General features: G+C 64.0%; 1 protein-coding gene across 1 annotated transcript in view; it reads right to left on the reverse strand.

Moving 5' to 3' along the window:
- Positions 1-2,489: 2,489 nt before the first annotated feature.
- The window catches only part of alpha-Spec (alpha spectrin), a 59,976-nt gene continuing 36,322 nt past the window's right edge, over positions 2,490-26,143 (reverse strand). Inside the window, exons 32-37 of the mRNA XM_037223934.1 lie at positions 25,776-25,888; positions 22,867-23,031; positions 16,909-17,049; positions 16,090-16,217; positions 9,530-9,696; positions 2,490-2,879 (exon numbers count right to left, since the gene is read on the reverse strand). Coding sequence (XP_037079829.1) covers positions 2,751-2,879; positions 9,530-9,696; positions 16,090-16,217; positions 16,909-17,049; positions 22,867-23,031; positions 25,776-25,888 — 843 coding nt within the window. The 3' untranslated portion in view covers positions 2,490-2,750. The remainder of the gene's footprint in view (positions 2,880-9,529; positions 9,697-16,089; positions 16,218-16,908; positions 17,050-22,866; positions 23,032-25,775; positions 25,889-26,143) is intronic.

Genomic DNA, 26,143 nt, shown 5'->3' on the forward strand with positions numbered 1-26,143 from the left:
TCCTTGGAAGATTTATGCCGCTTGCGCACAAGTTACCGTCAAATTATTTGAAATATCGCCATCTAATATATATCTAAAGAGCTTCGTAAATCACCCGTCTGTCTGGCAAGCATTGGGCAATGTTGCAACCATGCCAGACAACGCTTCGGATAGGTTATTTATTTGAAGGGGTTCACATGCCTATAAAGGTTCAGCTAAGTGCAAAATTATCTTCCAGAACCAGAATGAATCGGAATCATGACGCCAATTACAGTGAATGCCTTGTAGGCCAGCATACTGGTCACGCATTCTGCTGCATCGCCCGAAAATTCATGTCTGATGCACGCGTACACGTTCGAATGCACGAATAACTCATAGGCTGCTAGAACCATGTTCTGACGTGGGAGCTGCTACCGTGAAATATGAAGGTGTCACGTACAGTCTGTTTTGTCATGACTTTGTGTCAATTATTCCATTCCGCATATGACCGGAACGGACCCGTTCAGTTCGTTCCGCGTCACCCCAGTTGGAATCCTTACGATGTAGGGGGGGGGGGGGGGGGACGGCTGTGAGGTGTTGACAGGTGAACCGATGATCAAACCGCTATCATCCTTACTCTGAGATGCGGGCAGTCTGTTAAGTACGTAACGGGCGCACAGTCAGAGCGGCCGGTGAAATATTCCTGGCCTGTTACATCCCGTTAATTCGCATGAGGCAAACACCTGCGGTTATCCATTATCGAAAAACGCCACAGCCACGCCTGTTGTGGACATATTTCTAAATTTCGCAGGCGCACGTTGTAGATGACGTGTGTGTTATACTTCAAAGCTGTTGACATGTTTGCTGTTGTCATTGGTGATGTAAGACGTAATGAGTAACTGAGGATGTATGCCGCCGCCGCCTCTTGTCCTGATAGATTGCACGGGTACCGCGGGAAATCAAACCCCGTATCCCTAGTTTCCCAGACACGCTGCGCCAAATCAAATGCCACTCCGCGGCATATGTTTATCAATCAAAGGGCAGCCTACGCATGCCAACATCGGCAGTCCGTGCGGACCCCGCCGGCAGTCTGTTGTCAGGCTGAGCGGATGGGCATAGGCAATCTGCGTGGGCCGGTGTCGGCACTTTGAACGGACACTAACCGACGGTGTGCGCCAGCAAGTACGCCATTCAACGAGAGACGTGCCAGGCCCATGCGGCCCGCCCCAGTATTTTGTACGCGTCATTGTCAGCAGTCAGCATTGTCGATCTGTCCCGGTCCGTACTGCCCGTCTACGGGCTTCTGCTGGAGCTCTGGGGTGACTCGTATCGACGTTCTTTGCCAGCCGGTATCGGCCGCGCGTTTGGATCGGTACCAGCGGTCTGCATCAGCTGAGCCTTGGTCTTCTGCGTGGCCAGCACATGTGATGCACCTGCCGTATGTTTGGATCGGCATCGGCGGTGTGTGTGTGTGTGTGTGTGTGTGTGTGTGTGTGTGTGTGTGTGTGTGTGTGTGTGTGTGTGTGTGTGTGTGTGTGCGTGCGTGCGTGCGTGCGTGCGTGCGTGCGTGCGTGCGTGCGTGCGTGCGTGCGTGCGTGCGTGCGTGCGTGCGTGCGTGCGTGCGTGCGTGCGTGCGTGTGACACCGAGTGGCGGCCGTCTCAGTGTTCGATATGGGTAGTCGAAGCGTCTGGTCGCCGGTGGCTTGTGCGGGCGGTGTCGGCCGCCGGCGCCCGCCACTGTCCGTGACCTGCGCACGCTCGCCTCGACGGCCGCCCCTCGCCTCGGCAGCCGCCCCTCGCCTGGGCAGCCACTCCTGGCCTCGGCGGTCGCTCCTCGCCTCGACGGGCGCTCCTGGCCTCAAGAGCGGCTCCTGGCCTCGGTGACCACTCTTGGCCCAGGCGGCCGCTCCCGTGCCGGAGCGTGCGGGCCGCCGGCGCCGGCCTGCAACGCCCACCTGGCCTGCTCTCCAGGGAGCGGGCGGCGGTCTCGCGCGCCGCTATCGACGTCCCGGCTGCAGACAGACGGACCAACAGACGGGCGGACGGAGACGCCCGGCAGCGGAGACGCTCTGTTTATTGAGGGAGACAGCGGCCGGCCGCGCTGGCGGCGACATGCAGCGCCGTATACCGGACATATAGGACGCGATGGCCCGCCGGCGGCAGCGGCGCGCACCGGACACCGCCAGCCAAGCTGCCTTCACCACTGGCCACTAGCAGAAATAATGCGGGTGAATGCCGGAGCAGGCTCGGCGACCGCGGTCTGACAAGCTCGGCAGCGGCCGGCGTCGGTGAGGTGTCGAGCGTCAGCGTGCCGGTGCCGGTGCCGGTGCCGGAGCCAGAGCCAGAGCCGGAGCCAGAGCCGGAGCCCGAGCCGGAGCCCGAGCCGGAGCCAGAGCCAGAGCCAGAGCCGGTGCCGGTGCCAGTGCCGGTGCCGGAGCCAGAGCCAGAGCCAGGGCCGGAGCCGGAGCCAGAGCCAGAGCCAGAGCCAGAGCCAGAGCCGGAGCCCGAGCCGGAGCCCGAGCCGGAGCCCGAGCCGGAGCCGGCACCGTGTGCGCCACCAGGTGAACACCGATAACTATGCGCCCGGTCGGAGTAGCGGACGGCCTGGGCGCGTACGCACCACCAGCCGTCCGCGCGCGCCGCCGTCCGCCGCTCGCCCGCTCCGAGCAAAAAGCTGCGCACTACAACACAAGATAAATAGTGACTGGGTCTGTCAGCCGACGCACGGCACGGCCAGACAGCTGCTACGATCGCGAGAGATAAGACAAAGCGAGGCCACCGGCCGGCGCGGCCTAGTTCTGGAACAGCGAACGCGTGAAGTCGACGTAGTCGAATGCGTTGGGGATCTGTCTCTCGGTGTTGGGGTCCGTGTATGGCTTCATTCGGTCGGCGCAGTAGTCTGCCATCTCCTTGCTGAGGTTCTGCCGGCGGAGGAGACCGTGTGAGTGCGGTGCCGTGCAGAACAGGGACAGGGGCAGGGTCAGGGTCAGGGGCAGGGGAGTGGCGGTCCGCCCCACAGCTGCTCCTGTAGCCCGGAACGCCGTCGAACAAGCCCTTGCAACCGCCAACTCGTGTTGTCACTGATACGACAGCAGCAACATCTTGCACGCGGTGGGAACACAGGATGAGCTGTAAATTAAACGAGCCACAGCTGTTCAACCGGACGGCAGTATTCCCACAGCAGCGCGTTAAGGGCCAGCCACACATCTGCCAATGTGCATATATATATATATATATATATATATATATATATGTATATATATTATAGAACACGTTACAGGTGTGTTTGTAAAAATGCAATACACGGATACGACGACAAACACAATTCGTCAGCTGTTTCAGTCAAGAAACTCAAACAACGGCGACAATGTCATAAATTGCGAGACGCCTAACACCGCCATCCCAACGCCGTCCACACATCCCGTCAAACCCACGCCAAAGCCCTCAGGGCAAAGCCCGCTGAGCCTGCTTATCACATTTGCCCGGTGTGCTCCGCGCACGACCGATCGTTACTTCAACAGGTACGGGTGCACGGGTGCGTGGCGGCGAGGACCAGGTGGGGAGGAAAGCCAGCAGCTCAGTCGCGCGCGGCTCGCCACGCAGGGATCCCGGCCAGAAGCCCGGGCGCCGGTCGACTCGGCCGGAACCACGCCACGTCAGCAGCGTTCAAATCTCCACCGCCGACGGGCACCGGCTCACAAAGGAGCGGCGCTGAGAGACGCCAGGCCGACAAACAGCGCTCGCCCCTCGACAGAAACTCTCGGAGCAGCCGTCAGAGCGGCGGGCGGAAGGCGGCCGGGATAGCGGCCTGGCGCTGGGCGGCGTTTGTCGGTGCCGGGCGTCCCAAACGCTGGCCGCCGGCCTGGCACCGCTGCCTCCGCCGCCTCGGTCCCGACCGTCGTCTTCTCGGCGGGTCGGGTATCATGCGGCCCTCGGCCGGCGTCCGGCCGTCGGCCCCCGACTGCAGGGAAGGTGCACGAATCGATCGCCCATGCGGCCACGGTCAGGGCTGCGCCGCCATCCCATTGATCCCGCACGGGCCGCTGGGGCCGCGGACGCCGCTGATTTCGCCTTCTGGCCGGCACGGCGGACGGAGGTGCGAGACGGGCCCGGTCGATAGGCGGGCTCGGCGGCGCCGCGCCGCTGGTAAACAGCGGCGCACGCCCAGCTGGCCGGCAGCGGATCTGACGGCCGCCCCACGCCCGCAGGAGATCTGACGGCCGCCCCACGCCGGGCGTCACGACAGTCCCACCGACAGGGAATCTGACGGCCGCCCCACGCAGGCGTCACGACAGTCTCATCCGCCGAACCCGCCGCCACCTGTCCCGGCCCGGCGCGTGTCGGCCGGCCGGTCTGCGGCCGGCCGCGCGCCAGCGGGCGAGCCGCGCCACAAGTGTCAGTGACCGGCGTGTGGCGCGACCGTCATCACCATTGATCCTGCCACCCGTCGCCAAGGTCCGAACCCTATCATCGCGGGCTTCGGCCGCCGCCGTCCGACGGCGGGGAGAGCGGGGAGAGAATCGACGTCCGACGCCAAGCAGCGCACGGGAACACGTCAGTCACAACCAACAGGACGCTACGCATGAACGCGTGGAAGGGAAAGTGACCGCACAGCCACGAATCCGACTACGCAGCCCTCCTGGCCCAGCAGGTGGCTTACGTCCGGACGCATGCTTATCCCGGCTGCATGGGCTGTCGGCATCTACGGAGCCAAAGGAACGGCGACGCCCAACGGTCTCGGTCTGAGCCGGGTAAACAGCGCGCCACGCGGCACACGTACCGCCCGCATCATCTTCCATTACCGGGTATTTGCAGTCGGGCGCTGGAAAAAGCGGCCCTGGCCGAGCCATATCGGGCCATCAGTCAGCGCCCGGCTGCGCACCGGCCGTGATAACGACGACGGACTCCGGGGCCGGGGCCGGCGCCGGCCGGTGCGCGTCTGTTGACAGAGCGGCGCGGCCGGCAGGCGACGGCCCAGGCACGGACGCCACCAGCACAGCGGCCAGCAACCGACCAGCTGACACTGTGCCGCTAAGCACTGCAAGCCAGTGAGCCATCACAGATGCGACTAAGATCATAAGAAATAGCGACCGTGCTTTAATAAAGGAGTGAGACTTAAATCACAAAAACGACCATGTTTCAATAAAGCGCTTGTTCTAAGTGATATGGACACGTAATCGATGTGAGAGGGAGACGGAGCGCTGTGTATTGAACGGGACCGTGCCAGCAACGCCGAAGGAAATGTGGAACAATGTGGCACCAAGCGTCGGCCGCCGCCCCGGCCGCCAGACCGAATAGCACTCCGGGCTATTTATCGCGAAGCGTCACTGGCGGCACGAGAGAGCGAGCGAGCGCGCTCGGTCGGCTCGTGCCGGCGTCTCCCCGCCACAGTGGAGCCGACGCCCGGCGCAGCACAGCCGGCGCGCCCGGCCGCCGCCGCAGCCAGGCGGGTGACTCTGTTGCCTCGAGACGGAGGCGCGTCGGCCGGCCGCCGCCGCAGCCGGGCGGGTGACTCTGTTGCCTCGAGACGGAGGCGCGTCGGCCGGCCGCCGCCGCAGCCGGGCGGGTGACTCTGTTGCCTCGAGACGGAGGCGCGTCGGCCGGCCGCCGCCGCAGCCGGGCGGGTGACTCTGTTGCCTCGAGACGGAGGCGCGTCGCCCGGCCGCCGCCGCAGCCGGGCGGATGACTCTGCTGCCTCGAGACGGAGGCGCGTCGGCCGGCCGCCGCCGCAGCCGGGCAGGTGACTCTGTTGCCTCGAGACGGAGGCGCGTCGGCCGGCCGCCACCGCAGCCGGGCAGGTGACTCTGTTGCCTCGAGACGGAGGCGCGTCGGCCGGCCGCCGCCGCAGCCGGGCGGGTGACTCTGCTGCCTCGAGACGGAGGCGCGTCGGCCGGCCGCCGCCGCAGCCGGGCGGGTGACTCTGTTGTCTCGAGACGGAGGCGCGTCGGCCGGCCGCCACCGCAGCCGGGCGGGTGACTCTGTTGTCTCGAGACGGAGGCGCGTCGGCCGGCCGCCGCCGCAGCCGGGCGGGTGACTCTCTTGCCTCGAGACGGAGGCGCGTCGGCCGGCCGCCGCCGCAGCCGGGCGGGTGACTCTGCTGCCCCGAGAAGGAGGCGCGTCGGCCGGCCTCTTCCGGCGCGCTCTGATTTACGGACGACGGCTGTGTCCGGGCGCGGGCCACTGAATCAGCGGCGCGGTGGTGCGCCGGAGTGCACTGTGTCCGCGACGCGGGGCCTCGGCCGACGCTTCGAACGCCCTCGGAACAGCACTGGCTGCTCCGGACAAACGACGTGACGATCGTGACGACGGCAAACCGCAGCGGCGGTCGTCCCGCGTGACGGCCTCAAAACCATGGGCGGGCCTAACATAGAGCGGCCGACGTTTCCCTGCCCCCCCCCCCCCCTCTCTCTCCCCCTCTCCCTCTCGCTCTCGCCCCCACGGACTCGATGCTAACAGCCAAAGGTGGCTAGCTACCGACGAAACGACGGCTTGGCCCGGATTTACCAAGAAACGCCTCAGCCTTGCGGTCCCAGACGGGATGAGCCGTCGCCGCGACAACGCGCTACTCCAAAGGCCCACGGAACCCCAGAGCTGTGTTAATGACAGGGGCCCGATGCGGACAATACAAGCCGCTACTCAAACACATGCCATACTTCTGTTACGACACAGTATCACGCTGTTAACGCTTCCCGCTAGGACCCAGGACCCTCCGCCCAGAATACTTGGCTGGCTACGACCTAGCTTAGCTTCCTATTGATACGCGTCCAATTGGATCTAAAACATCATCGGGTTTAAGACCGTATCAAAACCACTGGAAGCAGTCTCACTCGATCCAACACTGCAAATAGCCGGTGTGAAGCGAAATCTCGTGAGTTGCCTCGCGCCGAGCGGACCACCCAGAGGTCGCGATCTGTGTCACTGCTCTCAAGAAAGTCATGGGATGCGTGCATTACTGCAGCCAGGAGAGCACGCAATGTGAGGCGGCACCCGAGAGCTGGGGGTTCACCACTGTCGAGCCGTCGACCTCATTTGCACGAGCTGTTGCCGCAGATCGGCTTCCCAGCACCGAGGTGGGTGGCGACGGGACAAACCCGCCGGCCGGCCGCGTCACCGCCGCGACGACAGGACGACGGGACGACAGGACGACGGGACGACAGGACGACAGGATGACAGGATGACAGGATGACGGGACGACAGGACGGCGGGACGGCGGGACGACGGGACGACGGGACGACAGGACGACGGGACGACAGGACGACAGGACGACGGGACGACAGGACGACGGGACGACATGACGACAGGACGGCGGGACGGCGGGACGGCGGGACGGCGGGACGACGGGACGACGGGACGACAGGACGACGGGACGACAGGACGACAGGATGACGGGACGACAGGACGACGGGACGACAGGACGACGGGACGACAGGACGACAGGACGGCAGGACGGCGGGACGGCGGGACGACGGGACGACGGGACGACAGGACGGCGGGACGACGGGACGACGGGCATGTGACGAGCGGGGCGGCGGCGGTCCGGACCAGCGGTCCGGGCCGGCGGCGGGACGACGGCCGTCCGCCGCGACACGCGTCCGTCTGGCAACTTCGGCCCTGCTGACGGATTGGCCCGGCCGGGCGGCGCCGGGCGAGCCGCCGCGCTCGTGATGGCCCGTCGGCACACTCGCCCGCGGCAGCCGGCGACCGTGGCCGCTCCGCAGCCGTGTCCGCCGACGAGCGCGACTGTCCCCTGGTGGCCAGACACCCCCCAGGGGCGGTGTCTGGGTCGCAGAGCTACGGCTCGTGCACACGAATGCCGGGGACCGGCTGGCCGCGCGCCGGCGCCAGTGCAGCGACCGCCGGCCACCGCGTCCGGGCATCGCGGCCGACGGCTCACCAAGTAGGCCCGCTCCAGCCAACTCCTGGAAAGCTTGACTCAAACGCGACAACATTCATGTCGTGTGTTCTATGGACAGGCACATCAGTTTGCCAAGCGGACGGCAGGCAGTCGAGGAAAGAATTGTTCCTAAAAATACCAGCTTCCGGCCAATATAGTCCACCATCAATTTTCAACCTAACCTTTACGATAACCTTTAACGGACGCGCTGACAGGCAGGTGGCCGCCGACATGCGTTAATGACTGCCACATGCCTCGAGTACAACACAATTGGGATCAACGAGTCAGGAGCATTCTTAACCCAGTCTGGTCCGGCGCTGTGCGCGTGGCGCCCCGTCCCGGCGCTCCGACCCCTGCCCGCCCGCGCCCCGGCCGCCGTACGGAGTGGATATGGGCTGGGGAGGGGGGGGGGGGGGGGGTTGGCGGCGTTTGCCTCCCCAGGGGTCGCGCTGTCACGTGGCACAGATTGGCCCCGCGTGCGTGCGGCTCTATGCACAGGCGGCCAGCCACATATCGGGTCGCTCGCAATAAGCGCCGCCGGCCACCTGGCGAACAAACAGGCATACGGAGCCCGGGCAGCTGGGCACTGGCGCAGAGGGAGCTGGACTGGATACTGACGGGCGGAGGGCAGGCACGGCCAAACACCGACGTCTAGGGAGCGGGGCTGGATACTGACGGGCGGAGGGCAGGCACGGCCAAACACCGACGTATAGGGAGCGGGGCTGGATACTGACGGGCGGAGGGCAGGCACGGCCAAACACCGACGTCTAGGGAGCGGGGCTGGATACTGACGGGCGGAGGGCAGGCACGGCCAAACACCGACGTATAGGGAGCGGGGCTGGATACTGACGGGCGGAGGGCAGGCACGGCCAAACACCGACGTCTAGGGAGCGGGGCTGGATACTGACGGGCGGAGGGCAGGCACAGCCAAACACCGACGTCTAGGGAGCGGGGCTGGATACTGACGGGCGGAGGGCAGGCACGGCCAAACACCGACGTATAGGGAGCGGGGCTGGATACTGACGGGCGGAGGGCAGGCACGGCCAAACACCGACGTCTAGGGAGCGGGGCTGGATACTGACGGGCGGAGGGCAGGCACGGCCAAACACCGACGTCTAGGGAGCGGGGCTGGATACTGACGGGCGGAGGGCAGGCACGGCCAAACACCGACGTCTAGGGAGCGGGGCTGGATACTGAAGGGCGGAGGGCAGGCACGGCCAAACACCGACGTATAGGGAGCGGGGCTGGATACTGACGGGCGGAGGGCAGGCACGGCCAAACACCGACGTATAGGGAGCGGGGCTGGATACTGACGGGCGGAGGGCAGGCACAGCCAAACACCGACGTATAGGGAGCGGGGCTGGATACTGACGGGCGGAGGGCAGGCACGGCCAAACACCGACGTATAGGGAGCGGGGCTGGATACTGACGGGCGGAGGGCAGGCACGGCCAAACACCGACGTATAGGGAGCGGGGCTGGATACTGACGGGCGGAGGGCAGGCACAGCCAAACACCGACGTATAGGGAGCGGGGCTGGATACTGACGGGCGGAGGGCAGGCACGGCCAAACACCGACGTATAGGGAGCGGGGCGACCAGCGACTGACTGGTGGAGAGCGGGGGGGGGGGGGGCGACAAGGGACTGGGCCGACCAGAGTCAGGCCAGAGGCCACCTACGGTGTAGAGCTCCTCCTTGAGCACGTAGGGCCGCTCGCCGTTGGTGATGGCGCGGAAGGCGTGCTCGATCTCCTCCGAAGACTGCACATTCTCCGTCTCCTTGCTGATCATGAAGGCCATGTACTCCTGCAGGCTAATGAAGCCGTCCCGGTTGGGGTCAACCACGTCTGGAAGGACAGCGTCGCGTGTTAAGGGCCGTCGGCGCCACTCCGTCAAGGGACGGATAGCCCCTCGTGACGCGGGGACAAACTGGGTACAAATGCCACCCATGCTGAGAATATTCAGGAGAACCCATGCTGAGAATGCTCATGTCAATGGAATAAGAACGTTGGATCAACATGTCCATTGACATTGGGATTTATTTTTTACCCATCGCCACATTACAGCACCAGCTGCTCAGATAAGGCTCGACAGTTCACGGGAGCAATGACGTAAAAGAGCAACGCGCAATGTAGCCTCTAACCTGCAAATCTAAATAGCACCGAATAACAGACATGTCACGCACGTGTTATGCGCTCATCGTCCGCCTAAATACGACTGCTTAGTAAAGTTGTTTACGAACTGACCAATCCAAAATATAAAGTATTGTTTAAAGTGAGTCTTATCCTTGGATCCGCCTTGTCCGCCTCGGATCCGACCTTCATTTCGCACAAGATATGCAGGCACATTGTTAATAATAACGTAAAAAATAAATAGGAACTACACCGGAACCGAACTGTTATTTGTCGCTCAGGGCTGCGCGTCGCAGATTGCCACAAATGGCGTACGTGACACCGAGCAGGCATGCAGGTAACGTACGCAACGAAAAACGCCTTCGGCGGCGGCGGAGAATAAAGGCACAAACCCGGTCGTGACTAAAAGTAAACTAATAAGTCGGAACGTCCAGATAGCATCCGGCCCGAGAAAGTGATGATCCAAAGTGTCGGTGATGGCAGACAGCGTGGGTGCTGCGAACACACGGACCTGACCGCCTGCGGGCGTCTGACAATCACGCTAAAAGGCACCATGTCCGCGGGCCGCAGACACTGGCAAATGCGCCAGCCGCCGGCTGCCGATGGCTGTGGCGCTGACGGATGTCAGGGGCCGACAGAGCGGGTCGGTGACGCCATCCATCGCCTCGGACGCGGCTCGGACGCTGAGACGGCGCGCGGCCGCGGCCGACCGGAGGCCGCCGCCGACCGATGATGGACGCACGGTCCCAGCCCCAGCGCCAGAAGGGGAAACACCGTGAGGTGGGCAGGAGCGCGGCCCGACGACCACCAGTGAAGACCCACAGATCAAGCTGTCGCCAGCCCGCAGCCGCCGCCCTCGCCCTGGACGTGTACGGCGGCGGCAGCGCCCGGCCGCTGCTAAGACGAGACCGCGGCTGTCACTGTCCAACACGAGGGACGGGCGTTCGGCGGGCGGCGCCTTGCCGGCAACGTCACGGCGAACGACAGTGACAAAGGCCGGTCGACGGGTCGCTCCATCGATCACCAGCCGGCGCGCGTGGCGCCGCCTCCTCCGAGATCGCGCCTCGGTGGCGCTTCGCCGGAGGTCCCGGCGCGGCCGCCGCCGCTCGTTACCGGGGGATTCTGTCAACCGGCGGCCGGACGTGGCTGGCGCTGCCGATACAGCGTCGGCCATTCATCAGCGGCTCACGGCTGCTGCTGGCGGCAGGGCTGCGCGCACTCGGGCCGGCCGACCGCCCCTTCCCACTGAACCGGCCGCCGCAGATGCGCCCCGGTCGCCCTGTCGAGGACGGCACCAGGACCGGAGAACAATGTCGGGGTCGGCGCCAGGACTGGAGAACAATGCCGGGGTCGGCGTCAGGACTGGAGAACAATGTCGGGGTCGGCGTCAGGACTGGAGAACAATGCCGGGGTCGGCCGTCAGGACTGGAGAACAATGTCGGGGTCGGCGTCAGGACTGGAGAACAATGCCGGGGTCGGCGTCAGGACTGGAGAACAATGTCGGGGTCGGCGTCAGGACTGGAGAACAATGCCGGGGTCGGCGTCAGGACTGGAGAACAATGCCGGGGTCGGCGTCAGGACTGGAGAACAATGTCGGGGTCGGCGTCAGGACTGGAGAACAATGCCGGGGTCGGCGTCAGGACTGGAGAACAATGCCGGGGTCGGCGTCAAGACGGAGAACAATGCGGGGTCGGCGTCAGGACTGACGAGAACAATGTCGGGGTCGGCGCCAGGACTGGAGAACAATGCCGGGGTCGGCGTCAGGACTGGAGAACAATGGCGGGGTCGGCGTCAAGACCGGAGAACAATGCCGGGGTCGGCGTCAGGACTGGAGAACAATGTCGGGGTCGGCGTCAGGACTGGAGAACAATGCCGGGGTCGGCGTCAGGACTGGAGAACAATGCCGGGGTCGGCGTCAAGACGGAGAACAATGTCGGGGTCGGCGTCAGGACTGGAGAACAATGTCGGGGTCGGCGTCAGGACTGGAGAACAATGCCGGGGTCGGCGTCAGGACGGAGAACAATGTCGGGGTCGGCGTCAAGACGGAGAACAATGTCGGGGTCGGCGTCAGGACTGGAGAACAATGCCGGGGTCGGCGTCAGGACTGGAGAACAATGCCGGGGTCGGCGTCAAGACCGGAGAACAATGTCGGGGTCGGCGTCAGGACTGGAGAACAATGCCGGGGTCGGCGTCAGGACTGGAGAACAATGCCGGGGTCGGCGTCAAGACCGGAGAACAATGTCGGGGTCGGCGTCAGGACTGGAGAACAATGCCGGGGTCGGCGTCAAGACCGGAGAACAATGCCGGGGTCGGCGTCAAGACCGGAGAACAATGCCGGGGTCGGCGTCAGGACCGGAGAACAATGCCGGGGTCGGCGTCAGGACCGGAGAACAATGCCGGGGACGGCGTCAGGACCGGAGAACAATGCCGGGGACGGCGTCAGGACCGGAGAACAATGCCGAGGTCGGCGCCGTAGTCTTGATTGCGCCAAAGCCGGCTGAATGATCTGGGGGCTTTGTGGAGTGGATTCAGGTCCATTTGCCAGCACTGAGCCATCTGGAGCGCCAAGATGGCGAGCCGTCGCTCCAACCGGAGCGCGCATATTCAGAGGTCTCGCCTGATTTTGCATTGCCCCATTCATTCATTCCGAATGGCAGAGGTGAACAATGAACACTGTCGGCAGAGCCAGAGTCCGTGGTCGGATGGGAGCGAATTGATCTGGATGCACATTTCGTGCATTTGAAAAGACCAGACGTCGAAGAAATCAAATTTGTTACCTGATATTATCTTATAAAAAAGCGATGTTGATAATTGCCCAACACAATATCTCCAAAAAGCAGCAAATCTCTGCTTCTCCTCATCAATCAAAGCACCTCGTGCATAACCAGTTTGTATTGCACATTACAAGGCCTTTATGTGGGATCAAATTATCTCGGACCTTACGGGGGGGTTCAGGTGGTTTCTACGAGCGTTGCCCTAATAACGTTATCTATCAAAAGCAAATAAATGTGGCTTGCTAAACCAACTGGCTGCTGTGACGTCTGCCGGTGCCGGCTCCTGTTTTGTCCAGAGGATACCAGACTGCCGCAACTGCCACAGGTGCTCCAGGCGCCGACGGTGCCCCAGGTCAACGGAGCAGCAGCGGGCCGGGGCGTCGGCCGGCCGGCCGCCCGGTGGGTGGGCCGGCGGCGGGGGCTCGCCGGGTCCCAGGCGCCGGCCGTCTCCCCAAACACTGAGACGGCTCCGCCGCCGGCCCGTTTATTTGGCCGGCCGATCTGCGGGGCATTCAGGCCGCCGTGCCGGGCGTCTGGAGCTGGCCGGGCTCCCGATGTGGCTCACCTGCCACGGGCGACGCCACCGCGGAGGCGACATTCGGCGCCCATTTCCGCCAGCCGCCGGCGCGGCGGGCCGGTGGGACGGCCGCCGGTCCCCCGAGCCCGGTCGGCGACACGCTGCACCACCAAGCCGGGTGGGTGGTGGGTGAGCCGACAGACGGCACTCGCTGAAGCGGCGCGGACGGCAGCGTCGGGCCCGTTCGGCGGCGCGATCGATGGTGCGCCCGGGTCCGCGCCGGCCGGGTCGCCGGGCGCGGCGGCCGCCTCCCGCTGACCGCAACGTCGCCGGCCGGCCCAGTAAGTGATGGCCTCAGAGAGGTCAGGCAGCCACCTAATCCGCACAAAGGCGGCGGGAGGGCGGCGCCAATATGGTGGGGCGCGGTAAATCGCACGGCAGGCCGGCGCCGCGCCCGGGCCAAGGCCGTCGCCCAGTCCGGCAGCGGGGCGCCCCACCGCATCGCTTCGCACGCCGGACGCGACCGACGCTGGAGCGACGGCGCCGCCTGCCGTCGGCGCCCGCTCCGCCGGAACGGGCCGCGGTTGTAACGAGCCGTCCGGGACCGGTCGGCCGAACGCGAGCGGCGCCCGGGGACGGCTGCGTTAATGGCCTTATCCGCCGCACGGCTCGCAGATTTGCTGCATGGAAACAGCTGCTCGGCACAGATGGGCTGTCTGACCGTCTTACAGATCAGGCACAAGGACAAGGCACGGTGTGGCGATTGCTGGCCGGTGATGATGATTTGGGTTTGCTGGGGAGGAAGTGGTTGTTCACGTGGATCATGTTTACGTGGCCATGGGGTGGTCATTTCAATGGGAGACTGGATGAGGGAGTTAATGGAAATGAGCTGGTAAGTCGACTGGTTAGCGAGCGAGTTATTTGTGTTCATCTATGATGCCCCGGAATGCGTGAGGCGTGCTATTAAATACGCCCCTAACACGACGGCTACGTCAATATTTGACGAGATCGCAGCACAAACAGAGCACAGCAGGCCCATATGAGCCGCGGGTGAGCTGCGCTCGAGTGGTGTCTGTAATCCCGGCGGCACACTGCCGTAAGCAGTACTCCGCGGCCGGGCGGGCATCGACCAGAGCGGGGGTTCGCCTCACGGGCTGCCCCCGGCGTGTCCTCCTTCGTCCGTCGGCCCGAGAGGCACGACCCAGTGCAGCACGCCCGGCCCGCTGTCCCCGTTGGGCCGGGTCGGGAGCCGGCTGTAGTCGGGCTCCGGGCTGCCGGCTCAGCGGCCGCTACCGCGGAATCGATGGACGCAGCGCCCCGAGCGCGTCTCTCCCTCTCCCTCTCCTCCTCCTCCTTCTCCCTCTCCTTTCCCATTCCCTCTCTTTCCCTCTCTCCACTGCCACTGCCACTGCCACTGCCTCTCTCCCCCCTCTCTCTCTCTCTCTCTCTCTCTCTCTCTCTCTCTCTCTCTCTCTCTCTCTCTCGCTCTCGCTCTCGCTCTCGCTCTCGCTCTCGCTCTCGCTCTCGCTCTCGCTCTCGCTCTCGCTCTCGCTCTCTCTACCTCTCGGCCGTAGCCATAAAGCAGGCGGCCTATCAACTATTGGATTTCGGGGAACGTGGGGGCTGAGCGGCTTCAACTAAAACGGGATTGATTTACACGCCCGAACAAGGAGCCGGGAGATGTGACCAGATATCCGACGACACACAGAACTTGCGCGTTTAAAGAGCGCGGATGCTCAAAAGCCTGCCAACTGCGCTTCCCTTATAGCTTTGAGCGAGCAGCCCACACATCCGCCGGGACATCTGAGGGTAAGAACCAACAGGCTACACAATCGATGACTTATGATTGAACTGGAGAGACCAGTAGAATGCCGCACACCTGCAAACGCACAGCACCTTTAGGTGCCACGCTGAGGCCAACGATGCCAGGTGGTAGGGCATCGTGTCGCTGTACGTCCTGCCACCGTAACCAAGTGTGTTTGTGACGCCGATGCGACCCCCCCCCCCCCCTCGCCACCGGCCGGACCTTCACCGTGCCGCTTCGACCGAGCGCGGCTAACGCCTACAGCCAGGCCGCTGTTGCAGAGGCGGCGCGGACCGACCCGCCGCCGGCGCGCGCGGAGACCTCAGCAAAAAGCATCGCGGCGCGGCCGGCGGCTCGTTACCCCGCCAGGCGGCGCCGCAGTACGGCGCGGCACCCGCACGCCGCCCCCAGACGGAGCGCGACGGCGGTCCGGCTGGCAACAGCCGGCGCAGCCTACTGCCGAGAGGGCTAGGACGCCGCATACCGAGCGCTCCGCCAGCTCTACAGTCGCAGCTGATGAAGACGCAGCACCACCACACGGCAGTGCGTGCCGATAGTCCATCCGACCATCGTTCACGTCTGAACGGCTTTCGGATGACTCTCGTCTGTAACACTTGTGTGCTTGCAGGCCATGCGTCGCATTCTGATCTATGAAATCGTTTACAGCCCGACCACGACACCAAATCAATCAACGCGCGTATTAAGACCATAAATTGCTACTCAACCGACGAGAATCAGTAGTACGACTAGTAATCCACATGACGGAAGCGTCCAGCACCGTAACAAATTCCTACTAGAACCAAAATGGCATCGTAGAAAAACCCGCGAGGAGTGGAACCACTTGCCGGCATGCAACGCACAAAGCTCGGGGTTTGACGTGGCGCCGGCGGCTGCAAGTCTCATGAATACCTGACTTCACATCTTCCGTACTTCAAGTGGCTTCCTTACGGCGCGCCACGTGACGAGAGCGCCGGTTCCCCGCGATGGCTGCCGCAGCCGCGCGGAGGGCTTACCCAGGATCTCGTTGAACTCGGGGTCGGGCTGGCCCTCCTCCACCATCGGCAGATCGTAACCGAGCGCACGCAGGCACGACTTGAACTCCTTGTGGTTCAGTCGGCCTGCCTTCTCCTTGTCGAAATGCCTGCGGGTGGCGACAGGGGAGCGTGTGAAGGGAACCGACCCGAGAGCGGCCAGCGGTGCCTGCGGTATCCATCGGCGGGCGTGACGCGAGAGGCTGACCACAGCCCAGCTCAAGTCGAGCGAAGACAGAACCGGCGCGACAGCACACTGGCACCACACAGCACCGATGGGGAGACCGCACACGGATGCAGCGTTAATGGAAGCGATACATCGTGGCCCACGACAGCCAGCATACAACACATTCAGACGTCCGCCCTCTCACGTTTAGCAGCTGTTTATCACGGCTCGGCGCCCCAGGACCTTCCCTTACATGGTGAATAGTTGACAGAGCACTTATCAGTAAAACAGCGCACGCACAAGCGTCCGATAACACACATCAGGTCAGTGAGCGAATATCGGGCCCCACCCCAGCCGCAGGTCTCAGGGCCTTGCAAGTCCCCGCGGAAGGCATAGCACCCGCTATCGAATATAGGGCCCCACCCAAGCCGCACGTCTCAGGGCCTTGCAAGTCCCCGCGGAAGGCATAGCACCCGCTATCGAATATCGGGCCCCACCCAAGCCGCACGTCTCAGGGCCTTGCAAGTCCCCGCGGAAGGCATAGCACCCGCTATCGAATATCGGGCCCCACCCAAGCCGCACGTCACAGGGCCTTGCAATTCCCCGCGGAAGGCGTAGCACCCGCTACCGCTTACTTGAACATCATGGAGAACTCCTTCAGCGAGTCCTCAGCAACGCCCGACTGGTTGCGGGCCTGGATCTGCTGCTCCAGGTTGTGCTGCATCCGCATGCCCAGCTGGTCCAGCTGGTCCCACTGCTGGGCCAGGCCCACCGTGCTGCCGGACAGGCCCACCGGTCAGCCCACGTCCGACCGCACAGGCCCACCGGTTAGCCCACACATGACCGGACAGGCCCACCGGTTAGCCCACACGTGACCGGACAGTCCCAACGGCCAGCCCACGCATGACCGGACGGGCCCACCGGTTAGCCCACACATGATCGGACAGACTCACTGGCCTCCGTGCAGTTACGATACTATACAGACCCGTGAGATTTATTGGCAACGGTGTTGGGCTTCCAGATCCCAATTACAGCTTCAAGAACCGTTGCAGCTCACCAAGAAAGCGCATGGTTTGGAATCGGGGCATTTCACTGAGCATTTTGTCTCGGTAGTCATTGATACATAGGAAGAACTGCCATTTTTGGTTAAAGGCCTGCACTTAAATGATATGAGTTTTTCATTACAGTGAAATTAACAAGACGGAAAGATACAATCGCATCTTATTAAATTGCCTACAGAAAACAAAAACAAAATGAGCCCAGGCGTCGCAAAAGCCTCGGGAATACACAAAAACAACCACAGTCTGTTCGTGCCTTACTTTGCACGATCGGCTCTAGCCGACCTTCCGATTTATCTGGGATCATGATAGGATATAGTCGCTGAAAGGCCACACAAACCCCTGAACTGTGTCCGCCCCCGCACCCCGCAGCTGTGTGCCGTCGGCTCCGTCCGTGCCGTCTGGCCGGTACAGCGGCAAATCTCTGAGCGTCGGCACCTCGGCCAGGACAGCCCAGGGCGGTGGGACGGGCGCAGACGGCACCCAGCTGCGGCGCCGGACAGGGCCGGCCAGGGCAGCCCCGGGCGGCAGGGCGGGTGTAGACGGCACCCAGCTGCGGCGCCGGACAGGGCCGGCCAGGGCAGCCCTGGGCGGCAGGACGGGTGTAGACGGCGCCCAGCTGCGGCGCCGGACAGGGCCGGCCAGGGCAGCCAGGGCAGTGGGGTGGGCGCAGACGGCACCCAGCTGCGGCGCCGGAGCGGGGCCGGCCAGGGCAGCCCGGACGGTGGGACGGGCGCAGACGGCACCCAGCTGCGGCGCCGGAGCGGGGCCGGCCAGGGCAGCCCCGGACGGTGGGACGGGCGCAGATGGCACCCAGCCGGCGCCGCAGGTGGGCGGCTCTAGCCGGCCTGTCGAGCGCAGCACGTCGCACCCGTCGATATCGACCATCGGCGGCGCTGATTAGTGCCGAGCCTGATCCGCGCTGGAGGCACTGGTGCCGAGCCTGATTCGTCGCCTGACTGGGCCGGCTCGCACGAACACACGGCAGCCACCGATCAGCTCCGACGGCGCCCGTTACCGCGGCCGCCGCCTGAGCTGGGCTGTGGCGCCCGTCACCGCGGCCGCCGCCTGACACCACAGCCCAGCCTGCCGGCCTGAGTCTGAGTCGGCCGTCCTCAGCCGAGCGTTCCCGCGTGACAGTGGCGCCGGTGGCGACCAGCCGGCCCGGCACGCCGCTGGAGGTCTGGGCCACGCCCGCGCGCGGCCGGCTCTATCTGCCTTCAGGGGCCGCCCCTGCGGCCGGCTGAGGCTATGGCGGCCGCTCCCTCTCTGACGGCCCCACCGCACCACGGCCGGGCTGCCACCGACAGCGTCCGAGCGGCGCCGCTGCGGCCGGCGCGGCCACCGGTCCCGCCAGTCCGATGCCAGCCGGCACCGCGCCGCCATGGACCATATGATCCCGGCATCGGTGGTCCCATGACGGCCGGGACCGCCGCCGCTGACCGCGCGGAGCCGGCGCGGCGCCAGCCGTCCCAATGGAGTCCGGCCGTGGCTGACGCCACCCGAGCCGTGAGCCGGCGCATGCGCGGCACGGCGGCCTAGGCCGGCCCGGTGCGGCCAGGTCCCGGCCCCGCTCTAATCAGGCCGCTGGTGGTCCAATGGCGGACTTCACCATCAGCCCCGCCGCATGTCACGGCCAGCTTGGTGGCCAAAATTGCAGTTGCACAATTCACTTGTGTTCGGTGCATGAGTCGTCATTAGGAGCTGTAATCCCAGGTGGCCGAACGAGCGAATTCCATGTTAGACAGACTCGTTCTTTGAGGGTCTTTTATCAGGTTTGAATAGCAGCGCATGTTCAGCTTTCGAAATGACAACCCATCGCACGCCCTTGCACATTTCATATTTAAATCGACGGTCCTACGACGTAGCAATAACTCACCACGCGCATCGAAGGGCGGCCGCTTCAGCGCCCATGTATGCGAAGCGCCTGCATGACGTCACCCGCCCTGGCAAAACATTGCACGCCGTACCATGCCAAGCTCTCTGCCCGCCGTGTCGCCAGCCGAGCTCGAGACCCGCATCGGTGACCCACTCGGCCGCGGCCGCTGCCGGAGGCCATCGCCGGCCAGCTCGCAGCGGCGACACCCGACGAGCCCTTACATCAGGCGGCGTCGGCGCGGCTCTCATTAGAGCGGCCGGCGCAGATACGGCTTCCGGCCAGCTAACGACCACAGAGGCCAACAGGACCCGGCCGGCCGGCGGCGTCTGATCCGGCGGTGTCTGATCCGGCGGCGTCTGATCGGGCAGCATCTGATCCGGCAGCATCTGATCCGGCGGCGTCTGATCCGGCAGCATCTGATCTGACGGCGTCTGATCCGGCGACGTCCGATCCGGCGACATCTGGTCCGGCGGTGTCTGATCCGGCGGCGTCTGGTCCGGCAACGTCTGATCCGGCAGCATCTGATCCGGCGACGTCTGATCCGGCGGCGTCTGATCCGGCGACGTCTGATCCGGCGGTGTCTGATCGGGCAGCGTCTGATCCGGCGGCACCTGATCCGGCGACGTCTGATCCGGCGGCACCTGATCCGGCGACGTCTGATCCGGCGGCGTCTGATCCGGGGGCGTCTGATCCGGCGGCCGTCATCAGGCCCACACTAGCCGCCACCCAGCTGGTCACTCCCGAGTCACCCCTGGACAGCTGGTCACTCCCGAGTCAGCTCTGGACAGCTGGTCACACTGAATCATCCCCTTCACAGATATGACTGAGTTTCCCGTGAAGTCCTGTTCTGTCCCCTCCCGCCAGCTGACCCCTTCCAGATCAACTCTTCTGAGCTGCCTTCACCCGAGTGACCTCCAAACATCTGAAACTCCCCGGCTTCAGAAAGCCGACCTGCCCGGGGTCATCCAACAAAGCTGTTGAAGGTCACCCCACCAGAATGACCTGTCAGGTCTCCGACCTCTGACCTCTCTCAGGTCTGCCCTCTGAGGCTGGCCACTTCTGGGTCCATCACCTCCGGATACAATACAGCCCAGCTGTCTGTGCAGACCCCGCAGTCACGCTGCGAACCTCTTCCTCCCGCTCATGTCCTTCCACCGAACTGAAGCTGGCCCACATCCTCCCCCCCCCCCCCCACCCCCGACACTGAACCAATCCTCATCTTGTCGTCATGCACTAACGACGGCCCTCAGCGCCGACCTTCCGGCCGAGCGTGCCTCAATCTGAGCCGAGCCAGCTGCCGCCAGCCCTCGGGTGCCTGGTCTGGAGCGGAGCGGTGCGGCGCCGACCCCGCCACAGGCCGGCCCAGCGCCGCTCCCAGAGGAGGCGGAGGCGGCAGGCCGGCAGCACACTGCGCCAACAGGCGACCAGCTGCAGAGTCCGAGCCGAGGGCGGGCACTGCTCGATCCCGGACCATGAGTCAGACGGACCGCGCTCCCGCCGCCCAGCGTCCAGTTGCCCACACACGCTGTGATATCATTTCCAGGCACCACTTACATGCCTGAGCTTGCGTATTCCGACAGCATTAAAATCTTCCGGCCAACGAATTGATTTAATAATGTCATTCTCAGAAGTTCGGGCTTGAAATCTGGATAGTTTTCTGGAAGACATCCGATAATGGGGAGGCATCGATTTATTCTGACCTTCAAGCAGTACATATCGACACCATTTCCCCGAACCGAATAGCTGTCCAGATGCGTCGAGTGGGAGATCATGGGAAAGTTCCCGCGCTCGTGCCCGCGGCTATTTCATGCACAACGCATATCGATTGTCGTGTGCTTTGCCCGCCCCCTTCGCCGACCCGCATGGGGCGTCGCTAGACATCACCGGTCTCCTCCGTCGCGGCCGCACTCCTTCCGACAACGTCACGCCATGATCCACGCAGAACCGAGGACGCCCCTGCGCGGCGCCGTTCAGAAAACTTCAGATTAGCAAATCAAGCACCCTGAAATAAGCTATTCCCGGGCGGGCTTTAAACGTTATCAGCAGCTGCTATCACGCACCAAATGCGCTGCCACAGAAGCCATTCGGGGATTCCATGAATTTTTATCAGCTCGTGCTACAACCGAAAAGCCGCAAGGTCACAGTTCCGTGGGCGATGAACAGAAGGCCACCGGACGTTAGTAGGTCCCGAGATTGAACCGAACAGTCTAGGAAGATGGTCCTTCTCAGCAGGACCCCGCCGGCGTCCGAACAAGGCGGGGCGGGGCGGGGGGCGGGGCAGGGCAGGGCAGGGCAGGGCAGGGCAGGGCAGGGCAGGGCAGGGCAGGGCAGGGCAGGGCAGGGCAGGGCAGGGCAGGGCAGGGCAGGGCAGGGCAGGGCAGGGCGGCCCGGCTCGGCCCCCTCCCCTGACGGCTCAAGCCCTCACGGTCCGTTCGCCGCCTGCCGCACGGGCAGCCAACAGGTGAGTGTTGTACACGGGACGCCCCGCACCACACGTCTGGGCCGATCCACGCGCACGGCGCACGGCGCACGGCGCACGGCCAGTTCCGTGACGTCGAGCGAGACGGCCGACGGAGAAAACTTTCCGAGAACTTCACGACGGAAAAGCAGATCGGTCCCGTAACGTGAAGAGTTGGAGGGTCGATCAGCAATCGGAGCATCCTGGGCGGGCGCGCAACAGCCGTCCGACGAGACGGTGATGCATGAAAGTATCCCACGCGCCACGAGAACGTTGCAACAGAAGGCAAAAGCAGCCAGCACAACCCGGTCAGTCGCACAGTACGCCAAAGGTAATCACATTGGCCCGTCGGTCGGGTCATTAGGCCCAAATGGAAGATGCCTTCTGTTAAGGCCGAGTTCGCGGCCTTGAGAAACGGCGGTCTACTTCATAATGGCGGCGCGGTACAAGTGCGATTAAGTCGCAGAACACATGTGGCTAAAATCCGTTAAGAGAGCAGAATGGACAGGGGACGCAGTGGTCTTGAACGAACAGAAAACACTCTTGTTTTGTTTTCTCAGTAATTTGTCTTCACGAATCCCTTGCACCCCCTGATGTCAGATCGATCTGGCCATATTCGGCGCCGCGCAACACTTCAGTCATGGCCGGCGTTCCAGCGTTCTCGCTACAGCCGACGCCTTCCAGCGGACAACAAAGCTGGTGCGATGGATCTTTTTTCGTTCAGGCAGCGGAAAGAACGGCGGCGACTTGGCCACCACTTCACACCAGCGCCGCGCAGTGTAATTTAGACGGCGAATCTTGTTTCCTCTGCTGTTGTTGGACCGAAGTCGTAGGAGCTTGAGGCGTAAACAGTGCCGCTCCTAATACGACTCGTCCGCCTCAGCCAGCCAGCGACTTCAGCATCGCTCCAGTGGGCGATCTTCCTAGACAGGCCGGTCCGCCACACCGCGCGCCCCAGCGCCGGCGCTGGGCGGCGCCGCTGTCAGGCCAGCGGGCCGCGCTCCGGCCGGACCCATGCTCCGGTGGCGTCCCTCGGCGCTAGCCGTCTGCGGCGCGCGGCCATTGGTCACGCCGGGTCGCTGCTTGCGACAGGGGCGGGGGGGGGGGGGGATAGCCAAACCCGTCCATGGCAGCCCTTGCTTTGCCCTCCCCTCCCCCATCAGTGCCGGCGGGCGCGGTCAGCAGTGTCGCCGCTCACCTGTGCTCGGTGTAGCGGTTGTCCAAGATGAGGTGCTCCTCCAGGATAGCTCCCAGGTCCTCGATCTTCTTGAGGTCGCTGCGGCGAGCGCGCACCTCGGCCGCCTTCTTCTTCACGGCCTCCAACTGCTGCTCGAGGGTGCCAGAGCCCTCCATCATTGACGACCTGGCGGTGACGAAGGTGGCGTTAGAAGGGTGCAACGACGACGGCACCGACAGTGGAGAAGTGGCGGAATTGCCAGTGCAGCGGTGACAGGATCGACGGTGGAGCTGTGACGGGATCGGTAGTGGAGCAGTCACGAGATCGACAGTGTAGCACTGACGGGATCGACGGCGGAGCAGTGGCAGGATCAACAGTGACAAACAGTGGCGGGATCGACAGTAGAGTAGGGACAGGATAGACAGTGGGGCAGTGACGGGATCGACAGTGGGGCAGTAACGGGATCGACAGTGGAGCAGTGACGGGGTCGGCAGTGGGGCAGTGGCAGGATCGACAGTGGGGCAGTGACGGGGTCGACAGTGGGGCAGTGACGGGATCGACAGTGGAGCAGTGACGGGGTCGACAGTGGGGCAGTGGCGGGATCGACAGTGGAGCAGTGACGGGGTCGACAGTGGGGCAGTGGCAGGATGGACAGTGCGGCAGTGACGGGGTCGACAGTGGGGCAGTGACGGGGGTCGACAGTGGGGCAGTGACGGGATCGACAGTGGAGCAGTGACGGGGTCGACAGTGGGGCAGTGACGGGATCGACAGTGGAGCAGTGACGGGGTCGACAGTGGGGCAGTGGCAGGACTGACAGTGGGGCAGTGACGGGGTCGACAGTGGGGCAGTGACGGGATCGACAGTGAAGCAGTGACGGGGTCGACAGTGGGGCAGTGACGGGATCGACAGTGGAGAAGTGACGGGTCGACAGTGGGGCAGTGGCAAGATCGACAGTGGGGCAGTGACGGGGTCGACAGTGGGGCAGTGGCAAGATCGACAGTGGGGCAGTGACGGGGTCGACAGTGGGGCAGTGGCAGGATCGACAGTGGGGCAGTGACGGGGTCGACAGTGGGGCAGTGGCAGGATCGACAGTGGGGCAGTGCCGGGGTCGACAGTGGGGCAGTGGCAGGATCGACAGTGGGGCGGTGGCAGGATCGACAGTGGGGCAGTGACGGGGTCGACAGTGGGGCAGTGGCAGGATCGACGGTGGGACAGTGGCAGGATCGACGGTGGGGAGGTGACGGGGTCGACAGTGGATCACAGCGGCGGGGCCAATCGTGCTGCACAACAGCGGCGGATCACCGCCGGCACTGGCACTAGGCCAGTGATAGCATGACGTAAAACGACCCACGGCGGACCAGTGACAAGACCGACATCGACACGGCGCACGCACCGACAGCGGAACAGCGCCAGCTCCGCCATTGCACGGCGGAAGGACCCATTGTGGCCCATATGCCGGAACCGCCGGCGGCCGGTACAGTGGACCGGCGGACGCGCGCCGCGTCCGTCCTCCGATTCAGACGTCACCGTCAGCGGCGGCGGCGCGCCCCACGCCCATTCAGCGGCGCGGCGGCGCGGCGCGCGTCCTCACCTCCCTCAAGACGGACACGCGGCGCGCGCCGAAAAACAACGCGCATTACAGGCACGCTCCGGTGGTTGTTTTCCGGACTTTCGGAAGAATGATGGTCAGCGCAGCGGCGGCAAATTTAGCAGATTGAACGTGAACGGCAAGACAAGGGAAGGGCCAGAGCCAAGTGGATGAGCGATGTGCGACAGATGAGACAGACGACGAAAATAGACCCGACAAACACTGTGTGGTGGGCGCACAAAACACTCTCGGCCCGGCCGTTTTCGACACCGAATACACCCGCAAGATGCGCCACAAAGTAAATCGATGTCGTTACCAGGCGACAACCCACTCCCATCGGTATTGGCTGCCACGTCTTCATCGAGGGCGGGGCGGGAAGAACAATGAGAAAGTTAGATTGGAAATTTCCGCAGCAGCGAAAACTGGCCGCCAGGGACGCCGCCTCTCGCAGCGGCACACCGGCGCCGATCGAAGGCCGTCTTCAGGGCGCGACGCGACTGACAAAAGGCTCCACAGGCAGCGTGAATACCGCCGAGCTGGCGGCACGGGCTCCGCAGGAGGGGTCGTCCCTCACCAGAGCACGCCTCCGCCGAACGAGCCCCCCCCCCCCCCTCTCCCGCTCACTAGAGCGCGCCTCCGCCGCCCCTCAGCACAAGGCGAGCACTCAGTGGCGCGGTCCACGCCCTCGGCGTCACACCATCGCTGCGTGCCGCTGTAGAAACACGCGAACCCAGACCCCGCGCGGGAGCCGGCGGCGCTTAACATTTGGCCATAACGACCCGGCCCCCTTCACCGTTGTTAATTGGGATTGTTGGGCGCGTCGAGTGCCATGCTCATTAGACCCCTATACAGAAGTGTGGCCTACTTAGCGCTGAGTGTGACACGCACTTGAGGCACGCGCGCATCGCAGAAAATCTCAGAGCTTTGAGAAATGCGGACAGTTTCTTTGCCTAGAGAGCATGGAGATCATCGCTCAGGTCATCCGGCAGTGATCCAGTGCGCCTGCGGCGGGGACGCGATCGCTCACCGTCGAACTGCGCACCTGGCCAGACAGCATGGCAAACTGCGCGGCAGCCAACGGGAGCACACAGGCACGAGCCTCCGAACGTACCCGGAAGTGGCGGCTGGTCCGCACACTCACCTAGTCCCGGTCAGCCAGGAGTGGAAGGCGTTGGCGTGCTTGGCGAACTCCTTGTCCGCACACTCACCTAGTCCCGGTCAGCCAGAAGTGGAAGGCGTTGGCTTGCTTGGCGAACTCCTTGTCCGCACACTCACCTGGCCTCGGTCAGCCAGAAGTGGAAGGCGTTGGCGTGCTTGGTGTACTCCTTGTCCGCACACTCACCTAGTCTCGGTCAGCCAGAAGTGGAAGGCGTTGGCGTGCTTGGCGAACTCCTTGCGCAGCTTGTCGTTCTCGTCCTGGCGCTGCGCCTCCTTGGTCAGCTCCATGTCACGCTCCTGCCAGGCAGACGAGCCGAATGATGTCGCCACCGGCAGTCGCCAGCTTCCGAACGGCACCCGAGTCCCGTGGGCTCCGTTCTAAGCTCCCCCCCCCCCCCCCCCCCACCCAAAGCCTGAACGTTCTACGGGGGATGGATTCGGCAACAAAGCTCTTGCAGGAGAACCTGGCCCTCATCGCCCCAGCAGTGCAATCCCAGCTCAATGGACAATTTTCGCCTCGGGCTCATGACCAAGTCCTGAAATGCCGTGACA

Source organism: Pollicipes pollicipes, unplaced genomic scaffold (genome assembly GCF_011947565.3).
Source record: "Pollicipes pollicipes isolate AB1234 unplaced genomic scaffold, Ppol_2.1 Scaffold_4881;HRSCAF=5763_pilon_pilon_pilon, whole genome shotgun sequence".
In the NCBI taxonomy this organism is placed as follows: Eukaryota; Metazoa; Arthropoda; class Thecostraca; order Pollicipedomorpha; family Pollicipedidae; genus Pollicipes; species Pollicipes pollicipes.